This window comes from Schistocerca americana, chromosome 1 (assembly GCF_021461395.2).
Source record: "Schistocerca americana isolate TAMUIC-IGC-003095 chromosome 1, iqSchAmer2.1, whole genome shotgun sequence".
In the NCBI taxonomy this organism is placed as follows: domain Eukaryota; kingdom Metazoa; phylum Arthropoda; class Insecta; order Orthoptera; family Acrididae; genus Schistocerca; species Schistocerca americana.
This window is the reverse complement of record NC_060119.1, coordinates 639,283,510-639,302,797: the sequence shown is the minus strand read 5'-3', so window position 1 is coordinate 639,302,797 and position 19,288 is coordinate 639,283,510. Positions and strand designations below refer to the sequence as shown.

General features: G+C 36.3%; 1 protein-coding gene across 1 annotated transcript in view; it reads left to right on the top strand.

Annotated features, from left to right (window-relative positions):
* LOC124607668 (leukocyte tyrosine kinase receptor) overlaps nucleotides 1–16,506 on the top strand; it is a 915,076-nt gene extending 898,570 nt beyond the window's left edge. The window contains exons 26-27 of the mRNA XM_047139925.1: nucleotides 7,182–7,264; nucleotides 16,067–16,506. Of these exons, the coding sequence (XP_046995881.1) occupies nucleotides 7,182–7,247 (66 nt within the window). The 3' untranslated portion in view covers nucleotides 7,248–7,264; nucleotides 16,067–16,506. The remainder of the gene's footprint in view (nucleotides 1–7,181; nucleotides 7,265–16,066) is intronic.
* Nucleotides 16,507–19,288: the final 2,782 nt, after the last annotated feature.

The window sequence follows — 19,288 nt, the reverse complement described above, 5'->3', positions numbered from 1 at the left end:
TTGCAGTACTACATGGTGTGAGATATGCTTTAATTTTAGAGTACTGTTCAACTGCCACAAATAAAATCTCAGCAGATATTTATGGTAACTGTGGCTCAGTTCATCTGCTAAATCATTAACTTGCATTACCCATGTAAATTATGCAAATGCAGGAAATCCCGTCAGATTTGGCCTACTGTTTTTCCAACTTCAAATTAAATATACATATTATTATAGTAACCACAATATTTGTTTTATTTTTTAGTATATTCTAATGGTAATATTTATCACGTACAAAAACTGGAATTAGTTTGCAGTTCTTAGCATTTTTATAAGTATTATAGACAGATCTTATTTGCTGTCTCAGTCTCATAAGATGTTTGGAAAAATTCTTGACAATGACTCTCATTCTGAATCATCTTTAAAATTCAGATTTGGTTAACCCACATGTATGTTTATTGCAACATGACATACATTTTTTTTTTTTTTTCAGGATATGGTTTGTGAAGTAATTATTGTCAACAATACAAATTGTTGTGTTCAAGAGTGTTTTTAGTAGGAACAAATAGATCTTCAAAAAATTTCTGTTTGAATTGATGAAGACAAGAATCCATATTATTTGGTGCCAGACACAGTGGTACACAGAAACAAACTAAGAAGAAAAAAACAATTCTAGTATTTCCTGATCACTGGATTACCATACTGTTCCCTTTAGACAGAAATTCATTCATTATACAAAATTGAAATTGAATATGTTTAGACAAAAGAATATAGAGAATGAACCTACATAATAATCTTACTTCCAAGATGAGTGGATGACAAGAAAATTAAAATAGCCTCTACTGAGTGCTTTCCATATTGCACTTTGGTCAGATTATTTGAAAACAATGTGATTTTTCTTGGTATGTTAAGACTGAAAAATTAAGATAAATATTGTATCATTAAATTTTATCTTTCTTTACAAGGCAAGGTAGACAAACTAGCAATTGAATCTCTTCACACATGTCTCACAGCAGTCAGTACCCTTTTTCAAAGTTCTGCTTCCATTATTCAGAACTGTTGCGTGTTACATTCTCACTATGTGCCCACACCAAGTGACATAAGAGATACAAGTAGATAAGCATGTTACCCACTCTGAATCTTTATGGAAAATGTTCCCACAATTCTGTTGTTGTTGTTGTGCTCTTCAGTCCTGAGACTGGTTTGATGCAGCTCTCCATGCTACTCTGTCCTGTGCAAGCTTCTTCATCTCCCAGTACCTACTGCTGCCTACATCCTTCTGAATCTGCTTAGTGTACTCCACTATTGGTCTCCCTCTACGATTTTTACCCTCCACACTGCCCTCCAGTACTAAATTGGTGATCCCTTGATGCCTCAGAACATGTCCTACCAACTGATCCCTTCTTCTAGTCAAGTTGTGCCTCAAACTCCTCTTTTCCCCAATTCTATTCAATACGTCCTCATTAGTTATGTGATCTACCCATCTAATCTTCAGCATTCTTCTGTAGCACCACATTTCAAAAGCTTCTATTCTCTTCTTTTCTAAACTATTTATCTATTCTGTTCTTGTCTAAACTATTTATCGTCCACGTTTCACTTCCATACATGGCTACACTCCATACAAATACTTTCAGAAACGACTTCCTAACACTTAAATCAATACTTTATGTTAACAAATTTCTCTTCTTCAGAAACACTTTCCTTGCCATTGCCAGTCTACATTTTATATCCTCTCTACTTTGACCATCATCAGTTATTTTGCTCCCCAAATAGCAAAACTCCTTTACTACTTTAAGTGTCTCATTTCCTAATCTAATTCCCTCAGCGTCACCTGACTTAATTTGACTATATTCCATTATCCTCGTTTTGCTTTTGTTGATGTTCATTTTATACCCTCCTTTCAAGACACTGTCAATTCCGTTCAACTACTCTTCCAAATCCTTTGCTGTCTCTGACAGAATTACAATGTCATTGGTGAACCTCAAAGTTTTTATTTATTCTCCATGGATTGTAATACCTACTCCGAACTTTTCTTTTATTTTCTTTACTGCTTGCTCAATACATAGATTGACGGAGAGGCTACAACCCTGTCTCACTCCCTTCCCAACCACTGCTTCCCTCTCATGTCCCTTGACTCATATAACTGCCATCTGGTTTCTGAACAAATTTTAAATAGCCTTTCGCTCCCTGTATTTTACTCCTCCACCTTCAGAATTTGAAAGAGAGTATTCCAGTCAACATTGTCAAAAGCTACAGATGCTAGAAACGTAGGTTTGTCTTCCCTTAATCTTTCCTCTAAGATAGGTCGTAGGGTCAGTATTGCCCAGCCGGCCGAAGTGGCCGTGCGGTTAAAGACGCTGCAGTCTGGAACCGCAAGACCGCTACGGTCGCAGGTTCGAATCCTGCCTCGGGCATGGATGTTTGTGATGTCCTTAGGTTAGTTAGGTTTAACTAGTTCTAAGTTCTAGGGGACTAATGACCTCAGCAGTTGAGTCCCATAGTGCTCAGAGCCATTTGAACCATTTGAACCATAGTATTGCCTCACATGTTCCAACATTTCTACGGAATCCAAACTGATCTTCCCCGAGGTCGGCTTCTACCAGTTTTTCCATTTGTCTGTAAAGAATTCGTGTTAGTATTTTGCAGCTGTGACTTATTAAACTGATAGTTCGGTAATTTTAACATCTGTCAACACCTGCTTTCTTTGGGATTGGAATTATTATATTCTTCTTGAAGTCTGAGGGAATTTCGCCTGTCTCATACATCTTGCTCACCAGATGGTAGAGTTTCGTCAGCACTGACTCTCCCAAGGCTGTCAGTAGTTCTAATGGAATGTTGTCTACTCCAGGGGACTTGTTTCGACTTAGGTCTTTCAATGCTCTGTCAAACTCTTCACACAGTACCGTTTCTCCCATTTCATCTTCATCTACATCCTCTTCCATTTACATAATATTGTCCTCAAGTACATCGCCCTTGAATAGACCCTCTATATACTCCTTCCACCTTTCTGCTCTCCCTTCTTTGCTTAGAACTGGGTTTCCATCTGAGCTCTTGATGTTCATACAAGTGGTTCTCTTTTCTCCAAAGGTCTCTCTAATTTTCCTGTAGGCAGTATCTATCTTACTCCTAGTGAGATAAGCCTCTACATCCTTACATTTGTCCTCTAGCCATCCCTGCTTAGCCATTTTGCACTTCCTGTCGATCTCATTTTTGAGACATTTGTATTCCTTTTTGCCTGCTTCACTTACTGCATTTTTGTATTTTCTCCTTCCATCAATTAAATTCAATATCACTTCTGTTACCCAAGGATTTCTACTAGCCCTCGTCTTTTTACCTACTTGATCCTCTGCTGCCTTCACTATTTCATCCCTCAGAGCTACCCATTCTTTTTCTACTGTATATCTTCCCCCATTCCTGTCAATTGTTCCCTTATGCTCTCCCTGAAACTCTGTACAACCTCTTGTTCTTTCAGTTTATGCAGGTCCCATCTCCTTAAATTCCCACCTTTTTGCAGTTTCTTCAGTTTTAATCTACAGTTCATAACCAATAGATTGTGGTCAAAGTCCACATCTGCCCATGGAAATGACTTACAATCTAAAACATGGTTCCTAAATCTCTATCTTACCATTATATAATCTTTCTGAAACCTTTTAGTATCTCCAGGGTTCTTCCATGTATACAACCTTCTTTCATGATTCTTGAACCAAGTGTTAGCTATGGTTAAGTTATGCTCTGTGCAAAATTCTACCAGGCGGCTTCCTCTTTCATTTCTGAGCCCCAATCCATATTCACCTACTACGTTTCCTTCTCTTCCTTTTCCTACCGTCGTTTTCCAGTCACCCATGACTATTAAAATTTCGTCTCCCTTCACTACCTGAATAATTTCTTTTATCTCATCATACATTTCATCAATTTCTTCATCATCTGCAGAGCTAGTTGGCATATAAACTTGTACTACTGTAGTAGGTTTGGGCTTCGTGTCTATCTTGTCCACAATAATGTGTTCACTATGCTGATTGTAGTAGCTTACCTGCACTCCTATTTTTTTTATTCATTATTAAACCTACTCCTGCATTACTCCTTTTTGATTTTGTATTTATAACCCTGTATTCACCTGACCAAAAGTCTTGTTCCTCATGCCACCGAACTTCACTAATTCCCACTATATCTAACTTAAACCGATCCATTTCCCTTTTAAAATTTTCTAACCTACCTGCCCGATTAAGGAATCTGACAACCTACGCTCTGATCCGTAGAACGCCAGTTTTCTTTTGCTGATAATAATGACGTCCTCTTGAGTAGTCCCCGCCCGGAGATCCAAATGGGGGACTATTTTACCTCTGGAATATTTTACCCAAGAGGATGCCATCATCATTTAATCATACAGTAAAGCTGTATGCCCTCGGGAAAAATTATGGCTGTAGTTTCCCCTTGCTTTCAGCCGTTTGCAGTACCAGCACAGCAAGGCCATTTTGGTTAGTGTTGCAAGGCCAGATCATTCAATCATCCAGACTGTTGCCCCTGCAACTACTGAAAAGGCTGCTGCCCCTCTTCAGAAACCACACTTTTGTCTGGCTTCTCAACTGAAACCCCTCCGTTGTGGTTGCACCTACGGTACGGCTATCTGGGTCGTTGAGGCACGCAAGCCTCCCCACCAACGGTGAGGTCCATGGTTCATGGGGGGCCCACAATTCTAAGAAACCAAAATCATGTAAATTGTTTTATGAATTAATGTTCAGCTGCTAACTTAAACATTGCTTTCATTCACGTATCACACTTGAAGAGTATTATGCACTTATAATCGTGTTTGCTGATCTGTGTATGAGGTATTTCCAGAAAGTAAGTACTGTTACTCATCTTTCTGATTCTTTTTCTTTCCACTGATGTCATTGCAGACAGATTGTGTTGTGTTTACATTTGTTAGTGAATATTCAAAATGTTTAAGACAATCTTTGAGCTCACTGACTGTGAAGTATGTTCCCTAACACAGTTTTTGAATGCAAGGAATATTAAGCCAGCTGAAATTCATTGTCAACACATAGAGATTTATGGTGAAAATATAATCACTGATTTAATGGTGAGAAAGTGGGTGAGACAATTCAATGATGGATGAACCACTGTTCGTGGTGAAGAATGAAGTGTAGGCTTTCTGTAATCAATGCTCATTTGATTGCAAAAGTGAATGAGAAAATGCATGAAAGCAGATGGTTCACAATAAGAATAGTGATGAGTTTCCACATGGTTCAGAAATTTTTTTTTGAATGAGACTGTCACAAATTGCTTAACTTTTTGCAAATTGTGTTCCCCTTAAGTTCCAAAAATGCTTATGGATGTCCACAAAATGAAGTGATTTGGCAGTGCTTCAACATTTATTACTCAATATAGTGATGAGGAAGATGAATTCTTAAACAGAATTGTGACTGATGAAAATTGTGTTCATAATATCACTCCAGAATCAAACCAACAGTTGATGGAGTGGAAGTGCTCATGACCCCCAAAACAGAAAAATTCAAAACAATGTTATCAGTACAAAACATCATGCACAGTGAGCTCTGGAACAGACAGTTCATTCTACTTGTTGGGGTACATCCCAGAGGTGTGAAACATTTAGAAAACGTCAGCATGCAATTTTAAAAAAAGGTGTAGAATACTCAGGCCAGGCATTGTGTTGTTTCATGATACTGCACATCTCCACTCTGCCAGTGTCACTCAAAGTCTTAGTCAGCAATTTGTCTGGGAGCATTCAACCACTCTCCATATAACCTGAGCTCACACATTCTGACTACCACTTGTGTGTGAACTTGAAGCATGTTTTGGGAGGAAGGCACTTTAACTGTGATGGTGATGCAATAACCATCTTCAGCAATGGCTGTCTTCACTGGTGGCATCTTTCTATGAAGAGGGCATAGAAAAGTTTGTTTTATGCTGTAACACAAGCCTGTACAATGCGAGCAGCTATGTAAAGAAATAGTTTAAGAAATTCTCTTTCTTTTAAAAATAAATTTTGGTTTGACAAAAGTGTTTTTGAGTTTTTCCAAAACTGTGCTTATTTTCTGGACGAACCTCCTATTTTGTAAATACGTTATGCACAGAGCAGTAAGAGATGACTGATATAATTCTTAATTCTATGAAAGACCAATCATTCACATGTTACCTATGTTGACTATTTACCAACTGTCACATCTTCTCAACTTTGGGATGCCAGAATCACTCATGTGATCTCAGTTGGTAAAATCTTAACTTGTTCATATAGTCTGGCAGAAAATTTTCTCTCCTTCATGTGACTTTAAGATTTCCAGGCAGTTGTCTCAATACATGCAGTTAATGACATAGTTTTAGGGAAACAATGCCTGACTGAAATGAAGCACTGGTCACTTTATCCTTTCATTACTGCAAAACTTCAAAATCCACAGTCTTTTCATGTACATCTTTCATGATGTCATGAAGAATATGAATATTTGGATTACTTTTATGTGAATGTGTATTTAGTAGGGTTATGTACAGAACACAACAGTATAGAAGCAAGCAGAATATATAACTAATACTTATTGTATTCAGTAGATCTCATTTGCAAAAGAATGTGCCATCAGCAGAAATATCTGGAAGATATTAAAACAAGTAATAATACTAGTTATAAAAGTTTGTGGATCAGATACTAATACAGATATAGCAGAATACTGTAATGGGTAAAATATTTTGTAGCAGCTGGAATTGATCATAATAAAGAGTGAAGTACAACAAGAGGAAGCTTTCAGAAATAAATTACATTAAATATTACATTTTTATTTGCAATGTATTTCTCACTACTTTAATTGGCAAGATTTAAAGAATCTCTCACTTTTCTATCTAGTAAGAACACTGTAGTCTGTTCTCACAGCTGGAGTCCACTACTCTTCTGCAACACACTGGTAACTGGAAATTCTAAATAGGGGCTAAATACCATTTCTTTTCTCTTGGAATAAATTTTCTATTCGTTGATGTTATATGTTATCATTCTAAGCAAAATGCAGCCTAGTACTGACAATAATGTGTGACCTGTGAAAATTCAAGTCAATGCAATAATTTCAATGTTTATTACAGGAATCCTTTCTTTGAATAGCTCAGCAGTGTTGTTATTTACATGGAGCAATGGTGAAAAAATATATTTCAAGAGAATTAATAAATGAGTCTGAAATGAACCTGAAACTGTTCTGTATTTTCAGAACCATCAGGACACTGAGATTCAGCCACATGCCCAGAATGGCTCACACTTTGTACCCATAGCATGAAAATGAGAATGACACAGGTAAGACAAATAGGTATTTATTCAAACACTGTTGTGTTAAGCAAAGAGATTCTAAAGTATTTTTGAAATGATGTTGAATATACTGTAATACTGAGAATACAGTTTTACCCTGATACTGCAAAAATAACTATGGGAAATAGTTAAGGTGAAGGGATGTTGTCCAAAGATAGTGTCTAAAGTTGCATATTAAACAAAAATACTTTAATATATATGCATCAAACCACATATACAAGTTAGAGTTTGATAAAGAGGCATGAATCATGATCAGATATCAGAAACTGAAATACATAAAATATGTTGATCTAAGAGTTAATTGTTACTATGATGATAATAGAGAAGACTGTATTTATGTTGGTGTAATTAATGTAAATAATTACGTTTTTTAACAAAACTGCTTCATGTTTAGTAGGTGCTGATGTTGGTCAGTATCACCATAGCTTTAACTGGTTCATCCTTACTGCTTCATTATTTTTTTTATATATTTGTCTGAATTTTAAAAGAAGTGAAATCTTTGATAACATGCTAAGCTACTTTGAAAATATACTGTATACAGGTTTTTCTGTGACATTTTATTGGTGAGACTATATATTTTTAATCACAATTAATGATTTGCCCCATGAAATTTTCTTTTCACTTGCAGCTACATAGATAAGTCACAAGATGTGAAAGAGAAATTTTTCCTAGTGACCCTTTTGAGTTGAATATCTGAAATAATATCACTTATTTTCTTCTTGTTTCACTGACATTGTTCTCTGCAGAAGTGTTGATTACATTTAGTGGATAATTTATTTCAACTTGAGGATCAGCAGTTATTACAAATAGTTTAGTAATACATCTCAATGATTGAATTTCCTAGATGGACACAAGGCAGACAGGCAACCACTCAGGTGCAGCTGATCTGTTGTTGGTGCGTGGACACACAAAAACTGACAAAAATTGCTCTTATGTTTGAAAAAACTACAACACATTTTCTAATTACTCTCTCTCTCTCTCTCTCTCTCTCTCTCAAACGAAAGTGTTGGTATGTTGATAGGAGACAATAAAAAACACACACACAAATTTCGAGCTTTCGCAACCCAAGGTTGCTTCATCAGGAAAGAGGGAAGGAAAGACGAAAGGATGTGGGTTTTAAGGGAGAGAGTAAGGAGTTATTCCAATCCCGGGAGTGGAAAGACTTACCTTAGCAGGAAAAAAGGACAGGTATACACTTGCACACACACACACACACACACACACATATCCATCCACACATATACAGACACAGGCAGACATATGTAAATGCAAAGAGGTGGGGCAGAAATGTCAGTCGAGGCAGATGTACAGAGGCAAAGATGTTGTTGAATGACAGGTGAGGTACGAGGGGCGGCAGCTTGAAATTAGAGGAGGTTGAGGCCTGGTGGGTAACAGGAAGAGAGAATATATTGAAGGGCAAGTTCACATCTCCAGAGTTCTGATAGGTTGGTGTCAGTGGGAAGTATCCAGATAACCCGGATGGTGTAACACTGTGCCAAGATGTGCTGGCCGTGCACCAAGGCATGTTTAGCCACAGGGTGAGCCTCATTACCAAAAAACACTGTCTGCCTATGTCCGTTCATGCAAATGGACAGTTTGTTGCTGATCATTCCCACATAGAACGCTCCACAGTGTAGGCATGTCAGTTGGTGATTTACCAATGTGTGTGCGAGTGTATAACTGTCCTTTTTTCCCCCTAAGGTAAGTCTTTCCACTCCCGGGATTGGAGTGACTCCTTACCCTCTCCCTTAAAGCCCACATCCTTTCATCTTTCCGTCCCTCTTTCCTGATCAAGCAACCTTGGGTTGCAAAAGCTCGAAATTTGTGTTTGTGTGTTTTTTGTTGTCTCCTATCAACATACCAACGCTTTCGTTTGGTAAGTTACAGCATCTTTGTTTTTAGATATATTTTTCCCATATGGAATGTTTCCCTTATATCCCTAGAAATAATACAGTTTCAGCACATCATACAGATTATTCTTCTGAATATGTCAGTTTATAAATTACAAAGTAAAGATTTGTTTGTATTAATAAATTTTACATTTTGATGCATTTTACATTTGGTAGTATACAATCACAATATTACAGATATTGTTGTTATCAACATTATATTAGTTGTAGGTTACTTAAAACTATGAGCTTGACATGCTTACGAATCACTTTTCATATAAATGTAGTACTTGTCTAGGGAATAAAAAGGGTTTTCAATTAGGATTCTTTTTAGCTGTGCTTTTAATTTGTTAGTAGGAAGGGCTGTGAGACTTTTTGGTAGAGCGTTGGCTAGCTTCAGCTCAGCATGAAGAGCATTGTTTCATATAAAGCTGTTCTGTGGGTATTCACGTGTAATCTGAACTTTTGCCTTGTATCATACTGGTGCAGGTCACAGTTGAAATTTGGATTTACTGTTTTCATGAGCAATATAACTTTCAATATGTATACACCTATAATGGTAAGCACACTTAATTTTGGGAACAAATTTCGACATGATTCTCTAGGTTTGGCACCACAAATAAATCTGATAACTTTTTTCTGTAGTATTAATAATGTGCTTAGATTGGCTTGAGTTGTTGCACCCCTACAGCATAGTTTAAATTTGACGAGAATAAGCCATGATAGGCAGTTTTTAGTACACCCATATCCTTACAATATTTGCTAATCATATTTATAGCAAATACATTCTTCGGCAGCTTACAGGCTAAGGAATCAATATACATGTCCCATTTGATGCTGTCCTGGATTGTAATTCTCAAGAACTTGGTCCATTTTTCGATTTTTATTATGTCATTTCCTATGGATAATTTCATGCCAAATTCTATGTGTTTCCTTGTGTTAAATTCCATCATTGCAGTCTTTGAAGCACTTACATTTATATGGCTTTCATTAAAATACTTGACTATTTCATTAGTTACACTGTTTCACAGCACCTCCAGATTGTCATACTCTTTGTGTATACACACAATTGATATATCATTTGCATACAATATTTTTTTACAGTTAGGAGAACAATACTATATATCATTAACATAAATCAAGAGAAGAAGGCATCCCAAGACAGAACCTCGAGGCACTCCATATTCGATATCAGTAATTTTAGATTTGAAAGACCCACTGTTTGTTTTAAGCAAGACAAATTGCTTTCTATTGCTCATATACAATTTTATTAGCTCCTAGCCAGTTCCTCTAGTACCCACGTTCCACAGCTTGTTAAGTAATATGGTGATCTTGACACAATCAAAAGCATTTTCTAGATCAAGGAACTTCCAGTTACATATTCCTTGTTCTCTATGGCAGTTATTATTTTGTCTATTAATTGTGCTGTGGCTACTGAAGTTGACTTGTTTTTCATAAAGCCATTCTGATTTTCAAATATTAAATTGTGTTGACTCAGGAACGTCATTAGTCTGGCATAAATAACTTTCTCAACTACCTTATAAAATGCAGGTAAGATTGAAATGGGGCGGTAGTTTTCAGTTTTAGATTTATCACATTTCTTGTAAATCGGGTTTACTCGTGCTATCTTCAGACTATCTGGGAAACAACCTGATGCAGTTACATCATTTATTGCTGTGGTCATGGCATCAGATATGTTGTCTATGCATCTTTTCAGCCTGCTGATTTTATTTATTTATTTATTGTCCTGTGAATCAACACTGTACATGACATGCACATGGTGATGCACAAACATACATTTGATGTTGGACCTTATGATAATTTGCTGGCATGAAGTAATATGCCAAAAGTTTACACAAACATGAGTTTGCATACATATTTTCTGAGACATTATGAACACACAAATTACATACTCAGTTACACATTTGTATTTTAATGCTGTATTACTCTCACACATATAAACAACAGTACCTGGTTGGATATTCTTTCTGCACTTAATTTGCTTAGTAGGAGATGATATAGATGCAGGATTTTTGCACATACTTGCATTAATGTTTTACTTTTTACAAAATTCTTTGCTACATTTTTTTCATGTTTCTTTCCACCTGTGTGGAGCAGAAATTCACTTCCACTGTAGAAAAAATGATCAAGTAGGAATGATTTTAATTTTTTATTAAATACAGTCTGTTTTTATTTCTGATGGCAGCCTGTTGTATATTTTAATGCCTTTGTTGAAGGGAGAGTTTTTAAAGGCAGAGGTGTGCATTTCTTTAACATGGAGTTTCATTTTCTGCCTAGTACCATAGTCATGGACATTTACATTTTTATAAAATTTTGTAATATTACTTTTTACAAATTTGCATAGTTCTAATGTATACAGGCTTCCAAGGGGTAGGATGAGCAACTTTTGTATTTTTTAATGACCTAACTATGTTATTGATTTCCTTGCTATTGGTTGGGGCCAAGTATATGCTTTGTTTGATTGGAATGCCCTAATATCTATACCGAAGATTTTAAAATAGTCATTGACAGATTTTCCAACACAAAAAAGTACTCAAAAACATTTGCAATCTGACATTGACGTTTTATGATATGCCCTTTATGGTTTATAGTAAAGTCACTAGTTGATCTGTCCTTACAATCCCTAGAGCTATATATTACTTTCCAAACAGCTAAACCAGTGTTAGTAAGAGTTTCTTACCATTGTGGATACATATTCACTCTTAGTGTCTAGCAGCAGATCTTTATAAGAATCACGATAGTTCTTAAATTCTACCTTTAGTTTGTTATTATTATTGTTATTATTTATCATTGCATATTGGAAAAGTCTAAGGTTCTCTCTTCCTGTTTTTATTCCTTGATTTATTGCATTACTTTTTTGTTTCTTTTTGCAGTCATTTACTGTAAAGGTCTTTCTGGGCATGAGACAGTGAAGCAATAGTAAAAGTCTGATGCAAATTCACTGAAAGTAATGCTGTTTTTTTTTTTTTCACCCCATTGTAAGCTTTTCAGCAAACTGTTGAGATCTTTAACATTGTTGTCATTGGTGATTCCTTTTGTCACATATTGTTTCTATTTTCTATTGACATGAAGATTTTCAGCTTCTATCAATACCTGTATCGCATAGTGGTCAGAAATGGCAAGCTTCAGAACTGATGCACTGCATGTAAAGTGGGACATGTTATTTATAATGTTGTCAATGCATGATTTTATGCTATTGACCTCTCTAGTGGGCTCGTTAATCAGATATGTTAAGTTAAATTGACTAGTATTGGCATTAGTTTTTTTAGATATATAATCATTGGACAGCAAGTCAATGTTTATATCTCCAGTCAGTGTTATGTTAACCCAGCCATTTTTATTGCAGTGTTTACTGTCAATGTCACTAAGCAGGTCATTAAGAACATCAAAGAAAATATCTAGGCTACCAGATGGAGGCCTGTATAGGCCTATAATAATTAAGTTCTGTTCCCCCACTTATAATTAAGTGCCTCAATGCTGAAAGCACTTACATCTATTATACTGTAATTAATAATGCTGGCTTCAAAGAAAGCTACCCCACCACCATGTTTCTCTTTTCTACTGAAGGCAGAGCAAAAGATCATGGAGAGTGGCTTACATACACTAACTACCTCATCTGTGTACCAGTGTTCACTTATAACTAAAATATCAGGGCTATCAATTGTGTTGCTAAGACTTCGAAAGTTCTGATGAATTAATTTGAATGTGAGTTTGGATTGTTGAACACTTGATGGACATATCATCCTACCAGATTGAGTGTTTTTAAGACTACAAAGGTTCCGCTGTTTGATATTAGGACTGAGTTTCTCCTGCTGGACCATACAGGGAGATTTAGAGCAACCAGACTGTCCTGCACAGTTTACAAGTTTCTCTGGCTTGTCAGCAGTAGCTGTTTGTGTGGTAGGTCCTGTTTGGGTGGATTGTGCCATTCCATAGCAATGCACTTATTTACACTGCTTTGTGTAATGTTTCTTCTAATTTCATCAGTAATTAATTTACTCAAAATCTTTTTACCTCTGTTATTCATGTGCATACCGTGAGTTGTGTGCAGGTCTCTATCTAGGTTACTGACATTTACCAAAGACACATTGCAAAATTTATTACATATTGTTTTAAGCCTATCATTTGTTTTATGCACTTCCAAGTTCACAATAGAGTGGCCCATTAGATCATGTCTCTGTGGAATGTTAATGACAATTACTTTAGTGCCAGTCAACTTACCGAATGTTACTTTCATGTGCCTGATAGCGTCATTTGCTTGATTTTTAGACACATCATTTGTACCACCAATGATAACGACATAATCATTTGCTGAGAAAGATTCACTATCTTGCACACACTGCTTCACTTCAGCAGAAAGAGGTGCACCAGGTTGAGTGTGAGCCGCAGCTGTAAAGTCATCTTGGATACGCGCGATGTTTTGAGCTATTTTGCGACCATGACTGCCTCCATATATAAGAATCCAGCCCTTCTTGTACTTCTGGTTCTTCTCGCTTCTTCTACTGCCATTTTGGAACAGTTTCTTGCATACATTTCATGGATTACACTGTCATTTCTTTCACAGATTTCACTGACGTTAACATTGAATATTTTGTGTATGTTCACTCACTAGTTTAGCATTACAGATTTCAATGCTGCAACTTCCGCTATCGGTATTTCGTCAAGAATCTGATACCTGTTTTGAGTTATAATAGTTGGAAAGCATTCCTTGGCTTTTGATTTAGGCCTACTATTGTTCGACAGGCACTGTCAATCAGTTTTATTCACCTTTTTATTTAGTAATGTAATCTCAGCTTTTAAACACTGAATTTCACTTATTAAATCTTCAACTAATGCTGAGAATTCACACTTACAGTCACAACTTTTTGCATTTGTAATTTTACCTTAGGTTTTAAGGCAGCACTGAATACAGTTCCAGCTTGTCATAAATTTGTTGTTTTCTTTCACTGATGAGTCAAGTTTAGCACATTGAAAATGAAACGAATTGTTGCATTCACTGTGATTCCAGTTTTCAACATTTTTCGCACTTTCTACACTTTTTATCGACTAAAGAAGTGTTTTTACATGAGCTAAGAACCATTTCACTACTACTTGTCAGCATCTCTCTCTCTCTCTCTCTCTCTCTCTATCTCTCTCTCTCTCCTGTTCTGCCTCTCTGCCTGTCTTCAGTTGTGGCAGAGATATGTGTCCATTGTCTGAAAGTGTATGTTCCTGCACAGTTTTCTTACTTTTTACTCAGTGGAATAATTCAAAGTAAAATCATTACAATATTATCACAAGTGAGCCTCATTCATTCACATTTGTAAAATAAATTTGCTTGGCTTAGAGAAACTAAACTTCTTTGCCAAGCTTGCTAATAATAACCTTCATTTTCATATCAATGTCACCTTCTTCAGATCTCAAAAGAAGGTTATTGCGAATGTCTTAAAATAGCAGTAAAAGTACCCTTTCTCATGAATTGTAATGTGTGGAAAGTTCTCGTTGAGAATGATGAATTATTTAGGAATAATGGGGATGGCTCACTGAAAGGCAGAAGTGCTGTGTCGTTGACAGATACAGGAACAAAAGATACAGAGCTTTGCTTTCCTAGCTTTCATAACGAAATTCCTTTCTTAAGCTGTAGGCGAAACATACACACACACACACACACACACACACACACACACACACATACATACACACACACACTATTGAGTGGAAAGGGGGGGGGGGGAGCGAGTTACCTTAGATGATTTAGGCCAGGGAGGTTACAGGAGTGAAGGGTGTGCTGTAAGGATAGCTCTCATCTGCACAGCTCAGAAAAGCTAATGGTGGTGGGGAGGACCCAGATGGCATGGTTTGTGAAGCAGCCATTGAAATCTCGCATGTTGTGCCCTGCTGCATGTATTGCCACTGCACGGTCCACCTTGTTTTTGGGACAGTTAGATATGGCCATTCATTCTGGTTGACAGCTGGTTGGTTGTCATACCAACGTAAAACACTCTGCAGTAGTTGCAGCATAGATGGTATACAACATGACTGCTTTCACAGGTGGCCCAGCCTCTGATGGGCCTTTGACAGGTCTGGTATAGGAGATGCTGGTTGGGTGGATAGGTCAGGTCTTGCATGTAGGTGCTCCACAGGGGTGTGATCGTGTGGCAAGGGATTGGAGGTGGGAGTGACATAGGTATGGACTAGGATATTGTGGAGATTGGGTGGGCAGTGGAACACCAGTTTGGGAGGGGATGGAAGTATCATGGGTAGGATGTCCCTCATTTCAAGGCGTGATGATGGCTAATCAAAGCCCTGATGAAGGATGTACTCAAGTCGTTCCAATTCCAGGTGGTACTGGGTGACAAGAGGCGCACTTCATTGTGAATGGTTCTTGGGATGGATGTGAGGATCAGGTATGTGTGGGGATATCGCATGGGAGGTACATAACAGACTAGAAGACTGATGCACTGCATGTCAAAATTAAAATGACTCTATACACAGGTGTTCACCACATATATCTGTCTTATGCTACTCTCAACAGAACGCATCATTGCCACCAGAGCTCTGTTAGAAATAAGCAATAGCCTGATTGTTGGGATCTGAAGGTCATAACATTGATGGCCAAGAAGTTTAGCTTCTCTAATCTGTTATCATAGATCGCCCCTTGCAGCTTAAAATGAGTAAATTTAATGAATTGGCTTGTTGAAGATTCTTGGGAGCAATCACCATGTTCTGCACAACTCCGTGACAATGGTGTTTGAAATGAATTTGCCATAGTGTCATGGTCTATGATTTGTTTTACTGATACTATTTGCTGAAGTAATGTGGTTAAGATAAATCATGTATGAAATAGAGCTTGTAATTCATAACTTTTAAGAACTCACTTCAAGCTGCTTTTTCCTTACAGTTTCAGAAAGGCCTAGGAGAGTGTGACACCTTTCCAATATCGCCATTCAGAGTGTACCTATTGTCTCTGAAATATGAAGAGATGAAAAAGCCGGTATGCCATTGCCTCAATTGTGACACTGTGAATGCAGAGGCTGAGTGAAATGTTGCCTGTAAAGCTTCTGTGTCTAATCAAATAATACGACATATATTTTTTCATAAACTCAATTTGGAGCTAAATAAAAAATCACTTAGGTCAAATATGATCATATCCCTTTTATGTACATAAAAAATCTATAATCTTGCCATATTTCTCTAGAATGTATTTTCAAACAATAAATACATTTGTAATAATATTAAATATTTTTGTATGGTGTAATGAAGATTCCCTAGTGATTTTTAAATAAAATGCGTCACTGTTTGCTAAATGTGTAGCCATCCATGAATGCAATAAATATAATTTTGGACTGTCAGACTTTGTATTACCACTTGCTGCATGTTAAGCTTTTTGATTATCATATTCTGCTGAAGAATGTACAAAAATTCTGTTGAAACAATGTATTGGAAATTGTGCCTCAAGAAAAACAAAGTTATAGTGGTTTTGTGACTTTTAATTCATGTTGATCTCCAGCATAATGAAACACACTGCACTATGTAAAGTATATAGGAAATGTCATATTACAAATAAGATATTTGTCCTTTTAAGTTTTTTCTACTGTTAACCCATAAAAGTATGTTTACTACAATTTGTTTTTCATATTAGTTTGTCTACTTCATCTGCTCAAATGCCCTCTCTCTCTCTCTCTCTCTCTCTCTCTCTCTCTCTCTCTCTGTGTGTGTGTGTGTGTGTGTGTGTGTGTGTGTGTGTGTGTGAGGCTACCTTTTTGTTTAAGATATTTTTTTTTCTTCTACTTCATTTATTGAGCACTAATGATGAGTTAATTCATGCCTCCTTGCTGCTGATGAGTATAGGCATGCTACCTCTCAGGTACCTGTGTGCTGTGGATGAGTTTAAATGTACAGTGGTTTTTCACTCTACATCACTGTAGGTTTTCAAGATTCTGGCAGCTAAATTGTGTTTGGGTACTTTGTATCTTGTGATCTTGTTTTGCTGCATTCGACTTTGCCTGTGTCTTACTGTTCATCAAGGTTAATATTACAATTTTTTTCTCAACAAGTATTCTACTGAGGAAGAGATCATGATGATATTGATGAAGAGCAACAGTGAGGATAAATTATTCACTCTTGATATAAGTGCTAACACCTCCACAGATTCTGAAAACAACAGTCTTAAGGTGTAATTGACAATTCATCCAAATCTGAATAATCTGGAAGTGATGGTGAAATGCTTAGGAAGAATGCAAGGTCTAGGGACAAATTTAATAGGAAAGATAATTATTTTTATCCAAATAACAACACATTTGATGATTCACCTTCAGGACATCATTGTCAATTGAGGAGTGACCCAAGTATTCTGTCACTCTTCATATTATTTTTAATTTATGTAACTATGCTGATAAATACATAGACTGACAGTTTGAAGTTCTGTGATGTCAATTTCGTTGTTGAAGTACACAAGAATAAACAAATAGCATACAGTGCATAAGATAGAGAAAAATAATGAATGATCGTCTATTTATGATATTGATCTATTCAAATAGCAACAAAAAATATTCGTGCCCTATTTCCATAGTGCAAATATTATAGGTAAGCAGTCTGTCTTACACCAGAGATTAAGCACTCAATTATTCTACCAAAAAATTATTCTTGAAGCTACCAAATAAATCTCATGATAAAGCAAAAGTGAAAGTAAAATGTTTTAAATGTGTTTCGCAATCAATGCCAATGCATCTGAACAATGTCATAAACAGTTAGTATATTTTGTTTCTCATACAAAGTAACAGGATTCTTTTGACTAATAGAATATTATAATAAATAATAAGACAACTGTATGATTGATGACTTTCATCCCTCGTGAACAACTAAACAGTGTAGTCTACATGCAAACAGAAATTAAACATTGATTATTGATCCAGAAATATCCACTTGACTAAATCAAACTTTTTTGTTTAGAAGAGCAATGAACACAAATGGTACAGTAGGTATTATCTATGTGTAGCTATGAATGGAGACTAAACTGCCAATGTGTATTGAAAACTACATGTAATATCAAAATGGGTTACTAAATATCATTATAAACTACTTAAGAAAAAGCCATCTTTAAACCCCTGGGGATTTGTAATAACCATTGATTTGCAGGCAACCCTCAAAGTCAGAAACTAATTTTTTACATCTACATTTATGTTGATCTTAGTAGTGACAAATCTTGAGTGACAGTAGGAGACATCTCGTAAATCACTGCAGAGACAGCCCACTGTGGCATCCCCAGCCCAAGTAGAAACCTATACGTGGTCCATTTAGCGCAGGTAGATGATCAAGTGATAATGACTCCTTGTTCAGCTCAGCATGTAACAATCCCATATGCAGCAGTCAAATGGTTAGTTGTTATATTGTAAATTTCTTGATGTCATAATCAATAGGCCTTAGAGATGTTGTAAAATGACTTAGACACAGTTTTAACTGAATTTTTCTGGTATTCTTTCATTTTTGTCCCAACAAGACAATCACACATTTATGGATGATAATTGTTCTCTCAGTCCAATTTCATTAACTGAACACAGCTTTCCCATTGTTTTTCGCTCTCAAGTCTCTGGTATTTTCCATTTATATTGCTTCACTGCTAAACTGTAGTGTTAGTTGACCTTTAACAACCATAAATTACATATTTTTCAAGTTTGTTTCTCAGTAATTATATATCCCCATACCTCAAATAATAACTGTTTATGAATGTAGTAATGACTGTGTATAAGAGGTACTTGTTAAGCATATCAAACATTATACACTGGCCACTTACCAAGCTTAAGAAAAGTCTTTGCTGTCATTTCCTCTTCATTGTTTACATCAAGTGAGTGATTAATCATACAGTTTCATAATTATGCTTGTATCTCTGTATTTTCTGTGTTGACACTTTGAAGTACTTTATCATGTTTATCTTCGATTTTCTGTTGTAACTATCATGGACTAAATACCATGATAATTTGTGTTGGGAATATTGTATGTGTGAATGTAATTCATTGTTTATGAGACAAAATGGATGGCTAGTGCTTTCCTATAGGAAGGAAAATATTCAGTTCTGCTGATAGACATGTATAAAAATTCAATCACTGCCCTTGCTTCTGGAATT